This window comes from Plecotus auritus (assembly GCF_963455305.1).
Source record: "Plecotus auritus genome assembly, chromosome: 6".
NCBI classification, from domain to species: domain Eukaryota; kingdom Metazoa; phylum Chordata; class Mammalia; order Chiroptera; family Vespertilionidae; genus Plecotus; species Plecotus auritus.
The window spans coordinates 135,276,969-135,299,428 of NC_137773.1; the positions used below are offsets into that span (position 1 = coordinate 135,276,969).

A 22,460-nucleotide genomic window follows, 5' to 3' on the forward strand; every position below is an offset into this window, starting at 1 on the left:
TTGCAATTTTTTTGCATTTGAGGCCACCAAAATTATCGGACTTGTGCAATTGGTCACAAGCTCAGAATTACATGGAACTCTGTCTTGTCATGCATGAAATTCTGACCATGAAATTTGGCAAATTTTTCAATACAAGTCTTCACCTACTGATGTGAGAATTTGAAATGAGAATTGTTAGTTACCACAAAGTGCTATGGTGATGAAATCCATTAGCCATAGTCAGTAGGGCGCGGTGGCCCCTACTTTTATTACCCCTCAGTTTATGTCATCTCTGCATCTGACTCATCTGCTGTGTTCACCACTGGCCCTGAGGACAGTGGCCTTCAGTTGACCAAGCCTTACTTCCTGACAGAAGTGCCACAGGGACTGCGTGCCCAGCTCCAAGCTGACCAGCCGATAGAAGGTGTGGCTCGGGGGAGCTGCCCTGTGCCCTGGGAAGATGAGTGTGGCCTGAGGGTCTTCTCCCCTTGACTGGGAGGCAGGGCAGGTGGTAGTCTCCTCTCTCCCATGCACGAAGCAACAGAAGTGGAGAGACAGCATGCAGGAGGCAGCTGATCAATGATTCCCTTTCATCATTGATGTTTCTAACTCTTTCTCCCTCTTCCTTCCTCTCTGAAATCAATAAAAAATAAAGATTTTACCCTATGTTTCCATGTAAGGGTTTTATAATTTTAGTTCTTACATTTAGATCTTTTATCTATTTTAATTGTTATGTATGGCATAAGGTGAGAGTCCACATTTATGCTTTTGCATATGAATATCAGTTTTCCCAGCACCATTTGCTTAAAAGATTGTCTTTTCTCCATTGAATAGTCTTGGCACCCTCATAAAAAATCTATTAATCATCGCCCTGGCCAGGTAGTTCAGTTGGTTAAAACATCTCCTGATATGCCAAGGTTGTGGGTTTGATCTCTAGTCAGGGCACATGAAAGAAGCAACCAATGAGTGCATAAATAAGTGTAACAACAAATTGGTCCCTCCCTCCCTCCCCCTTCCCTCCCTTTTTCCTTCTCTCTCTCTCTCTCTCTCTCTCTCTCTCTCTCTCTCTCAAATCAATCAATAAAAAAATTAAAAAACAACTTATTAACCATCTATGCAAGGGTTTATTTCTGGGCCCTCTATTCCATTGGTCTACATATCTGTCCTTAAGCTACCATCATAATGTTTTGATTACTATTCCTGTGTAGTAAGTTTTGAAATCATGAAATTGAATCCTTCAACTTTGTTTTTTTTCCCCCAAGATTGTTTTGGCTACTTAGAGTCCCTTCAGATTCCATATGAATTTCAGGATGGGTTTCTCTATTTCTGCAAAACAAATAAATAAAAACACTGTTGGGATTGATACATTGAATCTGTATATTGCTTTGTTTAATAATGGCATTTTAACAATATTAAGTCTTCCAATCCATGAACATGGGATGTTTTTCCATTTCTTTGTCTTCTTTAATTTCTGTCAGCAGTGTTTTGTAGTTTTCAGTGTCAAGTCTTTTAATTCATTGGTTAAATTTATTTCTAAGTATTTTATTCTTTCTGATGCTATTATAAATGGAATCCCCCCCCCTTAATTTCTTTCTTAGATAGTTCATTTTTAGTGTATAGAAATGTAGCTGATTTTTGTGTGTTGATTTTGGATCCTGTAACTTTGCTGCATTTGCTTATTAGCTATACCATTTTTTTAGTGTGTGTGCAATCTTTTAAGGTTTTCTAAATATTATGTCATCTACAAACAGAGATAATTTTACTTCTTTCTTTAAACTTTGTTTGTTTGTTAATCCTCACCTGAGGATATTTTTTCCATTGATTTTTAGAGAGAATGGAAGGGAGGGGGAGACACAGAGAGAGAAACATCGATGTGAGAGAAACACATCAATTGATTGCCTCCCACACACACCTTGACCAGGTCCGGGGATTAAGCCTGCAACCTAGGTATGTGCCCTTGACCAGAATCAAACCCAGGACCCTTCAGTCTGCAGGCTGACGTTCTGACTACTGAGCAAAACCGTCTAGGGCTTTCTTTAAACTTTTGATGACTTTATTTCTTTTTCCTATCTAATTGGTCTGGCTAGAACTTTCAGAACTATATTGAGTAAAAATAGCAAAAGAGAGCACCCTTGTTCCCAATATTAGAGTGAAAATTTCATTCTTTCACCATTGAGTATGATGTTAGCTGAGGGTTTTTCACATATGACCTTGATCATGTTGAGGAAGTTTCTTCCTATTCCTAGTTTACTGTTTGTTTTTAATCATGATAGTGTTGAATTTTATCAAATGCTTTTTCTGCATCAATTGAGATGTTTATGTGGTTTTTATTCCTTCATTCTCTTAATGTGCTATATTACATTGATTGATTTTCATAGGTTGAACCATCTTTGAAGTACTAGAATAAATCCTACTTGGTCATGGTGCATAATCCTTTTTAATATGCTGATGAAGTTTTGCATCAAGATTCACAAGAGATACTGGTCTGTAGTTTTCTTGTTAGTGTCTTTAGTATGACTTTGGTATCTAGGTAATACTAGTCTCATGTAATGAGTTAGGAAATTTTTCCTCTTCTTCAATTTTTGGGAAGACAGTGAGAAGGATTGATGTTAATTTTCCTTTATATGTTTGGGAGAATTAATGAGTGAAGCCATTGTGTCCAGGCTGTTTCTTTGTTGGGAGGTTTTTGATTACTGATTCTATCTTCCTTAGTAGTTATAGGTTTATTTGTACTTTATATTTCTTCATGATTCAGTTTTGGTAGATGGTATATTTCTGGGAATTTGTCCATTCCCTCTAGGTTATGCAATTTGTTGGTACAAATTGTTTATAGTACTCTTATGATCCTTTTTATTTCTGTAAGATCAGTAGTTATGTTTCTACTTTCATTGTTGATTTACTAATTTATTTCTGTAAAATAAAAAATGAAATAAAAAATGATGTTTCTACTTTCATTTCTGATTTTACTCTCTCAGTCTACCTAAATATTTGTCAGCTTCTTTAAGAACCAATTTTTGGATTGATTTTTTCTATTACTTTTCTGTTCTTAATTTCATTTATCTCTGCTCTATTCCCTTTCTTCTGCTAGCTTTGGTTTTAGTTTGCTTTTCTTTTTCTACTTTCTTAAGATGTAAAGTTGGGGTATTATTTGAAAACTTCCTTCTTTTTCAACGTGTGCATTTACAACTATGTTTCCCTCTTAGCCCTGCTTTCGCTGCATCTCATAAGTTTTGGTATGTTGTGTTTTCATTTTCATTTGTCTCAAGGTATTTTCTGATTTTCTTTGTGATTTTATCTTTGACACATTGATTGTTTAACTTCCACATATTTGTGACATTTTCAGTTTTCCTTCTGATAATTGATTTCATTCCATATGATTAGAAATTATACTTTATGTGATTTCAATCTTTTAAGAATTCATTAATATTTGTTTTATGGCCTAACATATAGTATGTCCTAGAGAATGTTCCATGTGCACTTGAGAAAAAAATTTCCATTTTGCTGCTGTTGGGTGGAGTTTTATGTGTAAGATACAATTGGTATGTAGTGTTATTCAAGTCCTCTATTTCCTTATTGATGTTCTCTCTGGTTAATCTATCCATTATTGAATTTGAGTACAGAAGTCTCCATTTGTTGCAGTAGAACTGTATTTATTCCTTTAAACCTGTCAGTATTTGCTTCATATATTTTGGGGTTCTGATGTTTGATACATATATGAATTGCCTGTTTTAAAACTTTATACAAAGGTCTCATTCAGGTGATACCATCTGTAGATTGCTTTTTATATTTTGAATATACTTTTAGGATTCATCCATGTTGATGTGAAGTGCTATGGTTCCTTCATTTTCACTGTTGTGTGTGGGTTTTTTGATTGACTGTACTACTTTTTCTGTATCCTTTGTATCTCCATATACATTTTGAAATCAGCATGTCAATTTCTACAAAAAAACAACAACCAAAAAACAACCCAAAACATCCTGCTGAGCTTTGATTGGCACTGCATCAAACCTATCAATCACTTTGGGGGAATAATGACATCACAACAATATTAGGTCTTCCTATTTACGGCATCTCTCTCTATTTAGGCCATCTTTCATTTCTATCAACCATATTTATAGTTTTTAGTGTATAGGTCTTATGCATATTTTGTTAAGCTTATTCTTAAGTGTTTGATATTGGTATTGTTTTGTTTTTTGGTTGCTCCACAGTGGGTGGGATCAACCCCACCACCACCCAAAATATGTTTAAATATTGAGACTGATGCAACACACATGTACTGAGGCTATGATTACTCTCAGAATGGGGCTTTTTGGGGAGAGCAGGGCAGGTAGGTACCCATATTGGTCTGGGATGTCTTGAGTGAAAAGAGGGACAAGTAGATCTGATTTTTGTTATGGTTGAAGAATAGCACTAAAGTGATGATTCCCATATGTAGGTTTGATTTGCATAATTTAAACTTCCCCACTGACAGCCAGGGGAGGAATGCCAGGACTTTCTTATTGACTTGCCCAATAATGGAGCAAGAGTGAGGAATAGGGTTTGAAAGCTGTCAATGGTCAAACATCAAAAATGGATGCAGACTTCTTTATTACATTTATTTACACTTAAGTGTTTAGTTGTTCATTAAGAGCATATAAAAAATACAATTGACTTTTGTGTGTTTAACTTGCTTTTTAAAAGAATTTCTTGGGAATTTCTATGTAGATAATCACGTCTACAAATAAGGACATTTGTAATTCTTTCTTTCCAATTGGTATGCTTTTTTTAACTAATTAATTAAACTTAAATTCCTAATTTAGAACCTTCATACAATGTTGAATAAAAGTGGTGAAAATGAACATTCTTGCTTTGTTCCTGATCTCAGGGGAAAAGCTTTCAGTCTTTCACCATTTAGTACAAAGTTAGCTATAGGTATTTCATAGATGCCCTTTATCAGGAAGTTCTCTTTCATTCCTTAAGTAACACAGAGATTTTATAGATTTTGAATATTGCCAAATGATGTATGCATTCATTAAGATGATCATGTGTTTTTCTTTTTTTGATTATTAATATGATGAAATACAAAGATTGATTGTCAAATGTTGAACCAATCTTGCATTCCTGGGATAAACTCTAGTGGGTTACAATGTATGCTTTTTGTATGTTGCTGGATATTATTTGCTAAAACTTTGTTAAAGAGTTTTGCATCTTTGTTCATGATGGATATTAGTCTGTAGTTTCCTTTTCTTGTGAAAGTTTTGTCTAGTTTGATAAGATAATGCTGCATTTATTAAATGAGTTGGGGAGTGTTCTCTACTATTCTGTTTTCTATAAAATTTGTATTATTCCATCTTTAGTGTGTGTTAGATTTTACCAATGAAGTTTAGAGTTTTCTTTGTGGGGAAATTTTAAATTATGAATGTAATTTCTTTAAGAGATGTATATAGCTAATTAGGTTATATAATTTTTCTTGAGTGAGCTTTGATAATCTATCTTTTAAGAAATGTATGCATATTATCTTATCAAATTTATTGGGGTAAAGTTGTCATAATATTTCTTATACTGTAGAATATGGAATAATATCCTCTCTGTCGTTGCTGATGCTGGTAATTTATGTTATCTCTCTTTTCTTTGTCTGGGAAGGGATTTATTAATTTTATTGTTTTAAAGAACAACAGTTTGGTTTTATTAATTTTTTTATTTTTAATTGTTTTCAATTTTATTGATTTCTGCCATTATGTTTATTACTTTCTTCTAATTACTGTGAGATTGATTTTCTTTTTTCTAATTACTTACAGATAAAAATATAGATCATCAATTTGAGTTCTGACTTACTAATATAAGCATTTTAATGCTATATATTTCCCTCAAAGCATTGCATGCATTCAACACATTTTGGTCTGCTGTGTTTTCATTTTCATTCAGTTAAAAAATTTGCACTCTGGCCAGTATGGCTCAGTTGTTTGGAGGGTTGTCTCATACACTGTTGTATCCAAAAGGTGGCAGGTTTAATCCTGGTCAGGGCACATACTCAGTTGTGGGTTTGATCCCTGGTCAGGCGTGTGCAGGAGGCAACCAATACACACCTCTCTCTCTCTCTCTCTCTCTCTCTCTCTCTCTCTCTCTCTCTCTTTCTCCTCCCCTCCCTCCCTCTCTCCCTTTCTCTCTCTCAAATTACTATTTTTTTAAATAGAGATAATCGGTTGCTTAAAAAAAATCTGGCGAATGTTGAAAAAAAACCCAAAATTTGCTAATTTCTTTAGTGATTTCTTCCTTGACTCATGGGTTATTTACAAGTGTATTTAAATTTTAATATTTAGGAATTTTTAGAAATACTTTTGTTATTTATTTCTAAATCAAATATTTGGTGGTCAGAGAAAATACTTTGTTTCATTTCAGTTCTTTTAAATTTGTTGAGATTTTTATTATGGCCCAGAATAAGGTCTGTCTTGGTGATATACATTTGCACTGAACATGTATTCTGCTGTTGTTCAGTAATAATTGTTGATTAGTTGTCAGATTAGTTCATAATGTTGTTCAAATCTTCTATATTCGTACTGATTTTTTCATCTAGATGGGTTTTTAAAAAAGACATTTATTCAGCATCATGATCAGACTATTACATTTAGTAATCAACAACATGGGTACAAACAATTCTACATTAAAACCCTTTGTTGGAATGCTTTACACTTTCCACAGAACAAAAACAGAAATAACCTGTTATACAATTAGTCACAAAGTCCTCGAGGTTTTTTTGCCCATACACTTCAGTATTGTCTAAAACATGTCTTCTTTGTAGCTGCTAGGTCCTGTCACCACTGTGTTTGGCTGAGTTCACAAATCTATTGTAACCTGTAGTTTCCCTGTCACTTTTCTGGCTCTCCTCTTACTAAGCTTTGCTTCCTGGCAATAATTAAAACCTTCTGCCACCGCCTTCGCTACTGCTGCTGCTGGAACCACCATAGCCACCTTGGTTTCATAGTTTGGCAAGGTATTGGCCTCCACCACCACAGGAGACAGAGCTTCTCTGCCTCCAAAATTTTCTCCTTCCATGGATCCAAAATTTGAAGATTGATGGTTGCAATTGCCAAAATCATTGTAGCTTCCACCATGTCCAAAATTGCTTCCATCATTACCAAATCCGTGATAGCCATCCCCACTGCCACCAACCATATCCACCACCATCACAGCTGCCACCAAAGCCACCTCCACCATGAAAGTTTCCTGCACGATCAAGGTTGTCATTCCCACCAAAACCATCTCCATGACCACCTTCGAAGTTTCCAGAACCACTTGGACCTTTCTGGCTGGACAAAGCACTAGCCATCTCTGGCTTAGATAGGGCTCTTCTTACTTCACAGTTGTGGCCATCACAGTAGGGTATTTCTGAATGACAGTTTTGTCTACAGAGTCATGGTCAGCAAAGGTTAACAAAAGCAAAGCCTTTCTTCTTGTCACTGCCTCAGTCGGTCATGATTTCAATGACTTCAGTTTTCCCATACTGTTCAAAAAAATCTCTTAAGTGATGTTCTTAAGTGTCTTCTTTAATACCACTGACAAAAATCTTTTCTACAGTTAAGTGGGCACCAGGTCTTTGAGAATCTCCTCTTGAGACAGCCCTCTTTGGTTCCACAGCTCTTCCATCCACCTTGCGTGGCCTTGCGTTCAGGCTGCATCCACCTCCTTCGCAGTGGCACACATGACAAACCCAAAGCCTCTGGAGTGCTTGGTGTTTAGATCTCTCTCACCACACAGTCTATGAGTGGTCCCCATCGCTGAATATGGCTCCTCAGACTCTCATGGGTTGTTTCAAAGCTCAAACCTCCGATAAAGAGCTTCTGCAGCTGTTCGGACCCCTCGGGAGACTCTGACTTGGATATGATAGGGATACTTTAAAGATGCTTACTTACTCGGCAGCGTCCACCAGCAGAAAGGAGTGATCTAATGAACATATTACTAGATGTTTTATCTATTACAATGAGGGGAGTATTGAAGTCTCCAAGTGTAATTATGTATTTATTCATTTCTCCTTTCATTGCTGATTTTTGCTTCATCATTTTGGAGTTCTGTTGTACACACACACATTGAGAATTGTTTTGCCTTAGGATAAATTGTCTCCTTTATCATTTTCAGGTGTCTTCTAAACCCTGCTAATATTCTTTATACTGAAGTCTAGAGCTAATATTGTCACTTTAATTCTTATTTGTGTAGTGCTTATGTGGTGCATCTTTTTTCTACTTTCATATTTATTACATGTCTTTATTTTTAAAGCGGGTTTTTTGTGTGTTTGTGTGTGTGCACAACATATATTTGAGTCTTTCTTTTTGAAATCTCATTTGAAAAATAAAAAAAATATCATTTGACAGTCTCTGCACTTTAATTGGAATATTTAGATTATTTACACTTAATGCAGTTATTGATATGCTTGGATTTAAATCTACTGTTTTATTATTGGCTCTTTATTTGTCCCATCTCTTTTTAGTTTATTCTGCCATTATTTTTTATTAGTTTCAGGTGTACAGCATAGTGGCTAGACAATTATATACTTTACAAAGTGTTCCCCTGATATTTCTACTCACCTGGCATCATATATAATTATTACAGTATTATTGACTACAGGTTGTCAATAATGCTGTACTTCACATCCCCATGACTATTTTATAACTATCAATCTGTATTTCTCAAACCTGTCACCTTTTTCACGCAGTTCCCTACTTCCCCCTCCCCTCTGGCAACCATCAGTCTGTTCTCTGTATCTATGAGTCTGTTTCTGTTTTGTTGGTTCATTTATATTGTCCTTTAGATTTCACATAAAAGTGAAATCATATGGTATTTGTCTTTCTCTGATTTATTTCACTTAGCATAATACTCTCTAGGTCCATCCATGCTGTTGCAAATGGTAAGATTCTTTTTTATGGCTGAGCAATATTCCATTGTATATATGTACCACAATTCTTTTATCCACTCATCTATTGATGGGCACTTGGGTTGCTTCCGTATCTTGGCTACTGTAAACCTACTGCAATGAACAATAAGGGTGCATAAATTCTTTCAAATTAGTGTTTTGGGTTTCTTTGGATATATGTCCAGAAGTTGAATTACTGGATCATAAGGCAGTTTTAATTATTTTAGGAAATTTCATACGGTGTCCCATAGTGGCTGCACCAATCTGCATTCCCACCTGTAGTGCACAAGGGTTCCCATTTCTCCACATCCTCTCCAACACTTGTTTGTTGATGTATTGATGGTGGTTATTCTGACAGGTGTGAGGTGCTATCTCGTTGTGGTTTTAATTGGCATCTCTCTGATGATTAGTGACTTTGAAAATCTTTTCATATGTCTACTGGACATCTGTATGTCCTCTTTGGAGAATCATCTATTCAGGTCCTTTGCCCATATTTTAATTGGACTTTAGTTGTATGAGTTCTTTATACATTTTGCATGTTAATCCCTTAACAGATGTATCGTTGGCAAATATGTTCTCCCATTCAGTGGGTTGTCTTCATTTTGTTGACGACTTCCTTTACTGTGCAAAAACTTTTTAGTTTGATATAGTCCCTTTTGTTTATTTTTTTTTCTTTCTGTTTCCTTGTCTGGGGAGATATATCAGAAAAAAAAAATTACAAGAGAAAGGTCAGAGATTTTATTGCCTATGTTTTCTGGTTTCAAGTCTTATATTTGTCTTGAATCCATTTTGAGTTTATTCTTGTATATGGTGTAAGAAGGTGGTCAGGTTTATTTTTTGCCTGTTGCTGTCCAATTTTTGTAACACCATTTATTGAATAGACTGTCTTTTCCCCGTTGTATGTTCTTACCTACTTTGTCAAATATTAATTGGCCATATAAATGTGGGTTTATTTCGGGGCTCTCTGTTCTGTTCCATTGAGCTATGTGTCTGTTTTTATGCCAGGACCATCCTGTTTTGATAACGATACCCTTGTAGTATAGTTTTATATCAGGTAGGGTAATACTTTGTTCTTCTTTCTCAAGATTGCTGTGGCTATTTGGGGCCTTTTGTGGTTCTGTATAAGTTTTTGGATTATTTATTCTAGTTCCGTGAAATATGCCATTATTTTGATAGATATTGCATTGAATCCATAGATTGCTTTGGGTAGTTATGAACATTTTAATGATGGTAATTCTTCCTATCCCTGAGCACAAGTCTATGCTTCTGTTTACTTGTATCTTCTTCAATTTCTTCAGTGTCTTATAATTTTCTTATTCTTAGGTGTTTTTGTTTGTTTTAAAATATATTTTTATTGATTTCAGAGAGGAAGGGAGAGGGAGAGATAGAAACATCAATGATAAGAAAGAATCATTGATCAGCTGCTTCCCGCATGCTCCCCACTGGGAATCGAACCTGCAACCTGGGCATGTGTCCTTCATTAGAATCAAACCTGGGACCCTTCAGTCTGCAGGCTGATGCTCTATCCACTGAGCCAAACTAGCTAGGGCTATTCTTAGGTATTTTTTAAAATACAATTATGCTGGTAAATGGATTTTTTTTTTGTTTTTTTTTGTTTTTTTTTTTTTTTAGTTTCCCTTTCTGATAGTTCATTATTGGTATATAGAAGTGCAACTGATTTCTGGATATTAATTTTGTATCCTGCTACTTTCCTGAATCTATCAGTTCTAGTAGTTTTTTTTTTTTTTTTAATGAAATCTTTAGGGTTATCTATATACCATATCATGTCATCTGCAAATAATAACAATTTTACTTCTTCCTTGCCAATTTGGATACCTTTTATTTCTTCTTCTTGATTGCTGTGGCTAGGACTTCCAGTACCATATTGAATAAGAATGGTGAAAGCAGACATCCCTGTCTTATTTCTTATCTTAAGGGAAACACTTTTAGTTTTTTGTGCATTAAGTATGATGTTAGCTGTGGGTTTGTCATATATGGGCTTTATTATATTGAGATATGTTCCCTATATTCCCACTTTGTTGAGAGTTTTTATCATATACTAGAAGCACGGTTTTGGCCCGATCCCCACAGGTCAGGCTGAGGGACCCCACCAGTGCACGAATTTGTGCTCTGGGCCTCTAGTATGCATATAAGATCTTTGGTTAATCTCTTCCCACCCTCCCCCCCCCCTCTGAGATTCATCAGTCTGTTCCATGTTTCCATGCCTGTGCATTGAGCATCTGCCCCTGGTGGTCAGTGCGTGTCATAGCTAACAGTTGAATGGTTGACGGTCAAATGGTCACTTAGGCTTTTATATATATAGATGGGTGCTGGATTTTGTCAGATGCTTTTTCTGCATATGTTATATGATCATATGCTTTTTATCCTTAATTTTGCTTATGTGGTGTGTCACATGTTAACTGATTTGTGGACATTGTACCAACCTTGCATCCCAGGAATAAATTCCACTTGATCATCATGTATGATTTTTTTTTTAATCCTTACCTGAGGCTATTTTCCATTGATTTTTAGAGGGAGGGAAAGGCAGAAATATCTATGTTAGAGCAACACATTGTTTGGTTGCCTCCTGCACGAGCCCTGACCAGGCCCAGGCTCGGGAGGAGCCTACAACCAAGGTACGTGCCCTTGACCAGAATTGAGCCTGGGACCAAGGGTCCGCAGGCTGACTCTCTATCCATTGAGCCAAACTGGCGTGGGCTGATCTTTTTTTTTTTTTTTTTTTTTTTAATATATTTTATTGATTTTTTAAAGAGAGGAAGAGAGAGGGATAGAGAGTTAGAAACATCGATGAGAGAGAGACATCGATCAGCTGCCTCCTGCACGCCCCCTACTGGGGATGTGCCCGCAACCCAGGTACATGCCCTTGACCAGAATCGAACCCGGGACCCTTCAGTCCGCAGGCCGACGCTCTATCCACTGAGCCAAACCGGTTAGGGTTGGGCTGATCTTTTTAATGTGTTGCTAGATGTAGTTTGCTAATATTTTGTTAGGATCTTTGCATCTATGTTCATCACGGATATTGGCCTCTAATTTTCTTTCTTTGTAGTGTCTTCATATGGTTTTGGAATTGGGATGACACTGGCCTCACAAAATGAGCTTGGAAGTCTTCCCTCCTCTTGAAATTTTTGGAATAGTTTGAGAAGGACTGGTGTTAGTTCTTCTCTGAATGTTTGATAAAATTCACCTGGAAAAGGGCATGCCTTTTATCCTATCAGGTCATTAGTGTGGGGAGCTGAGTTACCCTAGTGCAGTGGTCGGCAAACTGCGGCTCTCGAGCCACATGCGGCTCTTTGGTCCCTCGAGTGTGGCTCTTCCACAAAATACCACGGCCTGGGCGAGTCTGTTTTGAAGAAGTGGTGTTAGAAGAAGTTTAAGTTTAAAAAATTTGGCTCTCAAAAGAAATTTCAATCGTTGTACTGTTGATCTTTGGCTCTGTTGACTAATGAGTTTGCCAACCACTGCCCTAGTGGGAAGTTGAGCTACTGCCACCTGGGGCTAGTATGGGGTCTGGAGCGCTGGAAGGTTCTTCTCCATGTTGCTGCTTCAGACGTGGCTTTCAGGAGGCCCTGGGGCCTCTTTCTCCATGCCTGCATGAGGGGGCAGTGGGGAGTAGGCCCCTTTCTCTGCACTCTTACCTCTTAGCCTGCCTCCAGTGGTAGGATGCCTCCTGGAGAGGCAGGGGGGTCTATCAGGATTTTCTTGAGGTTTCTCAGTCCTCTTGTGGCAGCCCTAGTCTCGGGCAGGTCATGGCTGGGGCTTTCTCAGAAGTTCTTGTGTCCAAGAGCTCTCGACAGGCTACCTGGTTCTTTTCTACCTCTGCACTGAGCATGTTGGGATTGATCTGCACATTGCTGGGAAAGGACCCTGCAAAAGCTACTGACATTTTTTGTTTGTTAGAACTTTAGCATTCTCCAGAGTGATCTTTGAAAATAGTCGCTCTGATCCCACCTCAATGAAAAGCTATCTAGTGTATGCTATGGCCCTCAGGTCAAAGGCTTTCAGCTCTACAGTCTAGAGCCCCCAACCCCGACTTTCTATCAGTTACTTATTTAAGTCTTATCTGTCTCCCTGGCCCCAGACCATCAGTTTTGAGAGCAGGTATCTTGTTCTCTGTGTATTGCTAGCGATGGAATGGCTCAGCAACTGTCTTGAAAGGATGAGGAATGAGTGGAAGCCTGGAAAGCCCTTACCTCCCCGGCTCTCCAGCAGACAGACGCCTGCCCAGCTACAGGTTCATGCACAGGTGTCGCAGAGAAGCCTTTCTGGGGACTCCCCAGGTTTGGGGACAGGCCTCTCTCCTATGCCCCACCCCTCGCACAGTCCTTGCAGTACTGATAGAACTGTGTGCACCTCTGCTCCCTCCTCTGCGGACCCCAGGGCAGGGCTATGCTCGCCAGGCCTGTCCCTCCCAGCCCTGGGCAGACTTCTTGGTGAGCCTGCGGAGGGGAGGCCCTGTGCTGCACCAGGCGGCTGCCCAGCTTTAGGCTAATTCTGCATCTGCATGCTGAATTAAAACATTTAAAGCCTGTTTTTCTGTTTTAGGAAAAGCGAACCCTCCGTGGATATAAGAGGACTTGGACTGGAAGCATGTGGTGTGTCCTGCGTGGCTGGAGGCGAGGGCACCTGAGCCCTTGGGGGCAGGGGCAGCAGTGGCCCCCAGCCTTCCGTGCTCTGGCCAGTGTGGCCTCCGGGAGTGGAAACGAATACAGCCACGTGGTGGTGGGTGCAGGCTCCGCGGGCTGCGTGCTGGCCGGACGGCTCACCGAGGACCCTGATAAGCATGTGCTGCTGTTGGAGGCCGGGCCTAAGGACACGCATGCGGGGAGCAAGCGGCTCTTGTGGAAGATCCACATGCCCGCAGCCCTCGTGGCCAACCTGTGTGATGACAAGTACAACTGGTACTACCACACCGAGCCGCAGGCAGGCATGGACGGCCGCGTGCTGTACTGGCCGCGGGGCCGGGTGTGGGGAGGCTCCTCGTCCCTCAACGCCATGGTCTACATCCGCGGGCACGCCGAGGACTACGACCGCTGGCACCGACAAGGCGCCACGGACTGGGACTACGCTCACTGCCTGCCCTACTTCCGCAAGGCGCAGTGCCACGAGCTGGGTGCCAGCCGGTACCGCGGCGACCAGGGCCCCCTGCATGTGTCGCGGGGTAAGACCAACCACCCGCTGCACCGGGCATTCTTGGAGGCGGCACAGCAGGCCGGCTACCCCCTCACCGAGGACATGAACGGCTTTCAGCAGGAAGGCTTCGGCTGGATGGACATGACCATCCACAAAGGTAGCGTAAGGTGCCCACCCCCGCTCCCTGGTTCTTCCTTGAAGAAAAAATTTTTACTATTACAGCCCCTCCCTCCTCCTCACATCATGGTCAAAAGGGTGGACATCTGGGGCTGGTCTGAGCTGGAGGGGTGTGACACCTTGGGCATTCTCTGGGTCTCTGGCCCCTTAGGATGTGGATAATGGAGTTAGCTCTCTGGCCAAACAGAGAGACTTACAGATGGGGAGACACAGGCACGGAACCTCCAGGGGCCCCAGGTGGACGTGGTTTCTGTGGACAGGGTCTTTGGTCTCAGCCTTACTTGGAAGGCAGAGCCTACACAGGCAGGGAAAGTCACAGTTCCCCTTTCTCCAGCCCCTTCCCACTCCCCCCCTGGGCAGGGGCTGTGCCTGAAATCCTCGCTCTGTCCTGCAGGCAAGCGCTGGAGCGCAGCCTGTGCGTACCTACACCCAGCACTCAGCCGCCCCAACCTCACCGCCGAGGCCCGGACGTTCGTGAACAGGGTGCTGTTTGAAGGCAGCCGCGCAGTGGGCGTGGAGTACATCAAGAACGGCCAGAGCCACAGGGTGAGCCAAGCACCCCCAGGCCTAGGCAGCTCAGATGGCGGGCGGGAATGGGCAGTAGTCATGCTCTCGTCTCCATCAGCACTGTGGTGGGGAGTGGGCAGCTGGTGACAATGGCCTGAAAGACCGTTCCCAGGGCTTAGCTGGGGGTGGAGGCCAGCTTAGGCACCTGCAGAGCCTGTTGTGCCCTGGTTAAGAGCCCCTGTGAGCCGCTCCCCACCTCGGCGCTGTCCCCAGGACCTTCCACACCTTTTTGGAAGTTGATAGGTTTTACGAACCGTAACTGTGATCATACTCCATATTTCTGCACTGTGCTGTTTTCCACTTAGCAGTGTGTCAGGATTGTCCTGCATCCCACTGTTCGCTTTATGCAAACTGCTCATTCGAGTGTGGTTTCTCATTTAAGTTCCACGGTCCTGTTTTTAAGACCATCATTACTAACTGGCGGTCACAGAATATTCCAGAGTATAATCATGATTTATTTATGAGCGCACGCGATAGCCGAACATGTGGGGAGCTTTCACACAGCACCCTGAGCATCCTCCTCCCTCTTCCCACGCCGAGGCCACGTTCTCAGGTTCTGTCTGCCTTTGGGAAGGGGAGTCTGTGTAAGTTCATGTGCTGACCTGCTGGGCCCGCTGCCTCTTCCAGGCTTATGCCAGCAAGGAGGTGATTCTGAGTGGAGGTGCCATCAACTCCCCACAGCTGCTTATGCTTTCTGGCGTCGGCAACGCAGACGACCTCAAGAAGCTGGGCATCCCCGTGGTGTGCCACCTTCCGGGTGAGTTTCCTTCTCCACTGCTCCGGGGTCTCTGCTAAACAAAATCGTTTATTGTATTTTGTTTGTATGGACTGGGGAGGGGATAGGAGTTGGTGCTTTTCAGAACTGTCCCATTTCTCTCATGAGCCTGAAGGTCCCCCAGCAACCCCAAGTCTTTGGGTTGCTCTCCTCCTTTCCCTGGCCATCATATCCCACTGAGAGGCGAGGCCCTGTAGCAGGGAGCATCTGCTCGTAAAGCCTGCTGGGCCAGGCTCAGCAGGTCACCAGGGCAGCTCTGTGCTGAAGGGTCCAGGCCTCTGTGTTTTCCATCCTCAGTGCTCACCACTTGCTCTGATGTTAAAGATGCTAACTCAGCACTCCTGGGTATGCTTCTCATATTAAGACAGTGCTCCGGGCCTGCAATTTATTTTACAAACTGTCTTTGATGCCCTTTGGGGCCTGTCCCTTTTGCCCTCTCTTATAACCCAAGCTCCCAGAGTCCTGGCTGTTTTGCATTGAGGCTTCCTCATAAGGGGTCTGTGAAAGTGCTGGGCCATGACAGTGACCTGCCCAGTATCCTGTTGAGCTTGGATGAGCTCATGCAGGGTCTGCACAGCATGAGGGGGCCTGCTTCCCCTGGCCAGAGGTGCGGTTGGGCTGTCAGCCATTCAGTGACAGCTTCCTGAGCAGTACCTGCTGCATACTTGGGCCCTGCCCTCATGGAGGGTACTGCTTGGCAGGAAGGCAACTGGATGGGTGGCTTTGGCAACATCTGAGGAGGCTGGACTTGGCCAGGAGTGCAGAATGGTGTCTCTGGGAAGTGACCCGGGGCCTGCGCAGGAACTGGCCTGCAGATAAGTGGGTAGGGGAAAAGTTTTCAAAACCAGGGAAATGTTGAGAGGTCAGCTAAGCTCCCCTTGGTAGCCCTTCTCCTCACCACTCCCTGTTTCAGGAGTTGGTCAGAACCTGCAAGACCACCTGGAGATATACATCCAGCAGGCATGCACCCGTCCTATCACCCTCCACGCAGCACAGAAGCCCCTGAGGAAGGTCCGGATTGGTCTGGAGTGGCTCTGGAAGTTCACAGGTTGGTAGAGATGGTCTGTGGGCATCGTGAGGTGCTGAGCAAGGGCTCTGGCCCCAGATTGCTGGTTTGAAGCTGAGCTCTGCCATTTGCCTCAGCTCTTTGAGCCTCAGCTTTCCCATCTGAAAAATGGGATACACAGTTCCTGCCTGATGGGCTGGTGTGAGGAACAGACTCAGTAGCACAGGGCCTGACCTGGGTGAGACGCCTCAAGGACTAGGTGCTGCTCTTCCCTGCAGATGGGTGGGGATGGCCTTGTGCTGGACACTGTGAGGTGGCCAAGGAGCCAGGAGAAAAAGCACTTGGTGCTGGACTATAGAATCAGCATCCATTTCTTAGTTAGAAAACAAATGGAGAAAGTAGAGGAGAACCAAGATGGTGGCATAGGTAAAGAGGGTACTCGCCGCTCCCATAACCACATCAAAATTACAACTAAAATACAGAACCATCATTCAGAACCACCCGAAAGCTGACTGAATGGAAGTCCTACAACTAGCAAAGTAAAGAAAAGAGCACAGGAAGACTGGTAGGAGGGGCGGAGGCATGGAACGGGCAGGTCTGACACCCACGTGTGGCATTTTTTTTTTCCAATTGGGAGGAATAGCTCAGCTGCAGAGATCTCCTGTGAGGAGCAAAGGCTCCCAGCCCCATACCAGACCCCCAGCCCAGGGTTCCAGAGCTGGGAAGAGAAGTCGCTGTAACTTTGGGCTGTAAAAACCAGCAGGGATTGTGGCTGAGTGACAAGGAGGCAATTCCTCTTAAAGGGCCAGCACATGAACTTACACAGACACGCCCCATCTGAGTTTGGTGCTGGGGCAACGGCTTGGGGGGAGCCAGGAACTTATGGGGAGGAACTGAATTGCCTAGCATCTGAGCAAAACCTCAGGGGTGCTCGCAGGGCTCACTGTTCCTGTGCTAAAACCTCCCGTTACAGAGCTGACTGGCAGCCATATCTGCATTTCCATCAGCCTAGCCCAGTGGTCGGCAAACTCATTAGTCAACAGAGCCAAATATCAACAGTACAACGATTGAAATTTCTTTTGAGAGCCAAATTTTTTAAACTTAAACTTCTTCTAACGCCGCTTCTTCAAAATAGACTGGCCCAGGCCATGGTATTTTGTGGAAGAGCCACACTCAAGGGGCCAAAGAGCCGCATGTGGCTTGTGAGCCACAGTTTGCCAACCACTGGCCTAGCCTACATTGTTTGCTCTGTCCAGGTGATTTCCTGAGACCCCGCCACATCCAATTTATAGCAGCTTTTCTGTATGAATGGCCTGTCCTGGCTCAGGCATCAGACTTTTCTAAAATCTCTCAAGCAAGCAAGAGCTAGTGTCAGCATGCCCAGTACCTATCAGTAAGAGGCCCAAGACAGTTTGGCCTCACCTGGGCACTTCCGGACCCAACACAAGTGGTGGCCATCTCTAGGTCGCTCTGTGGCTCTTGCAAGGTGGTCCCAGGCAGCGGCTGACTTTGCACAAACCCAGGAGACCCCAGAGCCAGTGCACCCAGTGGACAGCTTCAGACCATACCAGATTACAGCTCTACACATCCAGAAGCAGCACACTCAAGGGGAAGACTCAGTGAGCACCAAAGTCCCACTGAAGCAAGTCCTGCTCCAGAGGGCTGTCTCCTGCACATCAGCTCTCCCACTGCAGTCACAGCTGATCCTCACAGCCAATTGGCCTGTGGCCAACAGCAGTTAAGGCTCAACTACAACAAGACTGTGCACACAGCCCACAAAGAGGTGCACCTAGAATGCCCAGCTCAGGTGACTGGGGAGGCTGAGCCACTGGGCCCTACAGGACACCTACTGGACAAGGCCACTCTGCCAATTCCAGAAGAGCAGCTTTACATAATACATAGAAACAAACACAAGGAAGCAGCCAAAATACAGAGACAAAGAAACATGTCACAAATGAACAGAAGAAATCTGCAAACTACTAGGTACCATCATTCGCATTTATGGCGGTGCTGGAAGGAGAAGAGAGAGAGAGCAAGATACTGAAAACCTATCTGAAGAAATAATGACAGAAAACTTCCCCTACCTGGTGAAAGTAATAGACTTACAAGTCCAGGAAGTGGGTGAGAAGTCCTAGAAAGGCAGGTATCCTCCGGCATTTACACTGGGAGGGGGACAGTGGAGAGAATCGGGTAACCATGCTAAATGTTAAGTTCTGTGAGAGAGAGACCAGGGGATCTGAAAGGCAGGAAGAGTATGTGCAAAGGCGCCTGGACTCGGCATCTCATTAGTTGGGCCAGAGAGATTGCAACCCATGGTGGGAGGTTAGAGGGGAGAGGGCTTGATCACGAGGAGGACAGGCCAGGCCAGGTTAGGGTTACCTGTGGGACACCAGGCCTCACAGTCCAGTCTCAGTGGTGGAGTCAGGGGGAGAGGCAAAGCTGAAGACTCTCGACAGGTAGACAGGCAGCTGACATTGGAAGCTGTGGTGCCAGTGAGCCCACCTGGAAAGAGAAGAAGGACAGGTCGGAGCACCGGGAGCCTGAGGCCGGCCCACATGCCCTGCTCTGACTGACTTCTCTTCTAATCCTCAGGGGATGGAGCCACGGCCCACCTGGAAACAGGTGGGTTCATCAGGAGCCGGCCTGGGGTCTCCCACCCAGACATCCAGTTTCACTTCCTGCCGTCCCAAGTGATTGACCACGGGCGTGTCCCCACCCAGGAGGAGGCTTACCAGGTGAGCAGATAGTCTCATCTTTCCCATCTTCCCCACTGCAGCAGGGCCTTCAGGGTGGGGAGTGCACAAGCCTGTGCCCCGCCGTACATCTGAGCAGGGACAGACAGTCTGCCCATGGCAGGAAAGGTGGGGCCCACACCAGCTTAGGGCAGCTGCTCTTGGTACTGAGCACTGGAAGTGGACCAATGGCACCAGCTCTGCCCAGGGCTTGCCAGCTCCTGAAAATTTTGGACAATCCGTTATAGAGGCAGGAGTGCTTCATCAAGGTGGTTTTTAATCACTGTGGAGGTTAGGCAGGTCAGACGCAGGCAGATGCTAAAATATTCCTGCTTTTAACTGACTTTGGATACAGAGGCCCACCCACAGGAAACCTGGGACCTCTCTAAACTGAGTTGGGGGCTGATGGAAGTGACGGCTCCCTCTGGATTCACCTAGGTGCATGTGGGGACCATGCGGGGCACGAGTGTGGGCTGGCTCAAACTGAGAAGTGCCAACCCGCAGGACCACCCTGTGCTGCAACCCAACTACTTGTCAACAGGTAACTCCCCAGCCCCCTCTGTGTGCCCCAGGCCGCGCCTGCTGGTCCCTGACTGAATGGCTGCCTTTACGGGTTTGTTTCTGAGACACAGTCGCTGTCTTCCCTCCGCCCCATCATTCTAGTCTGCACACTTGCACACGCTGCTGTGTGGTGCCCGGGGTCCCTTGAAGTAACCACATGAGGAGAGATGTGCAGCTTTCAAAGCAACTTACCTGGAGGTTCAAGGCAGCGACCTGGCTGTGTACACATAGCTCACGAGCATTTTTCCTGCTGTGACTGTGAACACCTTTAAAAGCGAATATGTTCCCTGGCCTGCCTCTCTGCACACAGCAAAAATGAGTGCTCCCCATCCGGCAGGTTTTGCCCAGTAAAAACGTGGGGCCTCCCAGTGGCCGAGGCAAGGTGTGTGTTCCGATTCCTAACGTGCAGATACAATCCAGATACCCAATTTACACCTGGGGCCTCTGAGGCAAGCTGTGTCCGTCTCACATGCTCCCTGTTTGGGCTTCCTGAGACTCTGCTTGGTTGCACGCCACCGCCTGTGGGGAGGGCAGGAACCACAAGCAGCCTGGTGGCCGGGACCTCCGCATCCTGAAAGGTCTCCCTTCGGGCAGCTGACTGAGCCTCTCCAGGCCCGAGTCTGCCTGCAAGGCCAGCGTGGTCAGAGGACGCTTACCTGTGTCTTCTCCTCCACAGAAGCCGACATTCATGATTTCCGTAATTGTGTGAAGCTGACGAGAGAAATTTTTGCCCAGGAAGCCCTGGCACCATTCCGGGGAAAAGAGCTCCAGCCAGGAAGCCACGTGCAGTCCGATAAAGAGATCGACGCCTTTGTGCGGGCGAAAGCGGACAGCGCCTACCACCCCTCGTGCACCTGCAAGATGGGCCAGCCCTCAGACCCCACTGCCGTGGTGGACCCACAGACCAGGGTGATTGGGGTGGAAAACCTCAGGGTGGTCGACGCATCCATCATGCCCAGCGTGGTCAGCGGCAACCTGAACGCCCCCACGATCATGATCGCGGAGAAAGCAGCTGACATCATCAGGGGGCGGCCTGCACTCTGGGACAAGGACGTCCCCGTGTACAAACCCGGGACCCTGGCCACCCAGCGTTGAGGCAGTCGCTGCCTGGGAAGGCCCCCAACCAGCCAAGGGAGCCAGCACAGCCCTTGCTCCAAATGCTCTTTCCTGAAACTCTCTAGAATGTTAGGGGTCAATGGCAGAGAACTGGACAATTTAAGTGAGACCAGTCCTGGTCAGTGCCAGGTTCCTCTCCCCCTGCCTTGTCCTGTGGGCCTTTGGGGAAAGGCCAGCATTCTGGCAGGAGGCCCGTGGAAGACTCAGCTCCTACCTGGGTCCCCTCCAACCCAGGGGCCTGCTGCCTTCCTCATTCCTGGTTGGACTGGAGGAAGGTGGTCCTCTCCCAGGCCTCCCTCTGAAGGCAGGCCCCTCAGAGAGCAGGCTGATGTGCAGAGGCTGGGTGCTGCCTGCTCTGAGGGGGCACCCTCCACCTCGGGCTGCAAGCTGTGGCTGAGACAGGAGTCCTGCCGAAGTTAGGGAGCGCTGCCTGTGGGGTGGGATGAGGGACAGCACCAGCCTCTCCTCTCTCCTGGGCTCCCTGATCTCACCCCCAGAGAGGCACGAGCTGGTGCTCGGAGGGGTCGGCAGCCCCGCCTGGTTCTTACTGAACACAGCCTGGCGAGAGGATTTCTGGGTCTTGTTCAAGGAGAGAAGTGTCTGCGAAGACCCCTCGCCACTACAGGTTTCACAACTTGGCATTTTAGACGAGTTTCTTGTTACCAGGAAACCTGGAACCCAGAGCCAACCCCACATGCCAGACCTCGCTCCATGCCAGGCCGTGAAGACTTTCCCTTGGCGCTGGGCAAGGCCGGCTCATTCTCATTCTCCAGATGTCCATGGGAACAAGCAGGACGGGCCGCGGCGGACCGAAATGGCCGTCAGTAAAACTATGCGGCCTGGCCCCGCAAAAATGCGATTGAGAGAGAAAAGTAAATTGTCAGATTTGAGTTTGGGGTGGTGGGAAGAAAACCAGATACAAGCAGCATTTAAAACAGTCCTCTGATCTTTAAATTTCTCATAATTCAATAATGTAATCCAATAATTTATTTTTTAACTGAGATACCTTTTCCAGACTGTTCTTACAAAGTAATAAACTAAATGCATTTTGGATTGATTGTTTTTAAAGATATTCAAAGCCACACACAGTCTGTGGCAGGGAACGAAAGAATTGCTATGTGGAAGTCTGCCATGCTGGGCCCAGAATAAGGGAGGGAGGAAAACGGGACGTTCAGGCTTCTCCCAGGACTGGAGTGGACTGAGGTGGCTCGGAGGCCTGACAGCCACACGTGTTTCTGAGAAAGACCTTCCAGAAAGGCAGGGAGAAGAAAACCACCTCTCCTTCCGTTAAATCTTACCTGGATCCTGCTTTATTTTCCGTTCTACACAAGGGTCAGGGAAGGAAATTCTAGATCTGCCAAGAGATTTCTCTTAGAGAGGCTGCCACCTGCAGGGGCGAAGGAGCAGCAGGAGTGCGAGTGCCAGCCCACTGCTCCGAAGGCCAAGAAGTAACAAGTTAGGTGCGTGGGGTCCAGGTGACTGCACTGACCTTCACGGTGCTGGTATGGCAGG

General features: G+C 45.0%; 1 protein-coding gene and 1 pseudogene across 2 annotated transcripts in view; one reads left to right on the forward strand and one right to left on the reverse strand.

The window, feature by feature from the left end:
- CHDH (choline dehydrogenase) overlaps positions 1 to 22,004 on the forward strand; it is a 30,169-nt gene extending 8,165 nt beyond the window's left edge. Inside the window, exons 3-9 of the mRNA XM_080673925.1 lie at positions 13,427 to 14,171; positions 14,586 to 14,737; positions 15,386 to 15,515; positions 16,447 to 16,581; positions 19,132 to 19,274; positions 19,710 to 19,812; positions 20,509 to 22,004. Of these exons, the coding sequence (XP_080530051.1) occupies positions 13,472 to 14,171; positions 14,586 to 14,737; positions 15,386 to 15,515; positions 16,447 to 16,581; positions 19,132 to 19,274; positions 19,710 to 19,812; positions 20,509 to 20,927 (1,782 nt within the window). The 5' untranslated portion in view covers positions 13,427 to 13,471 and the 3' untranslated portion in view covers positions 20,928 to 22,004. The remainder of the gene's footprint in view (positions 1 to 13,426; positions 14,172 to 14,585; positions 14,738 to 15,385; positions 15,516 to 16,446; positions 16,582 to 19,131; positions 19,275 to 19,709; positions 19,813 to 20,508) is intronic.
- LOC308251832 (heterogeneous nuclear ribonucleoprotein A1-like 2) lies at positions 6,872 to 12,713 on the reverse strand (annotated as a pseudogene). Its single transcript has 2 exons — positions 12,684 to 12,713; positions 6,872 to 7,829 (listed from the first exon to the last, which is right to left on the reverse strand). The product of its transcript is annotated as a heterogeneous nuclear ribonucleoprotein A1-like 2 (transcript).
- Positions 22,005 to 22,460: the final 456 nt, after the last annotated feature.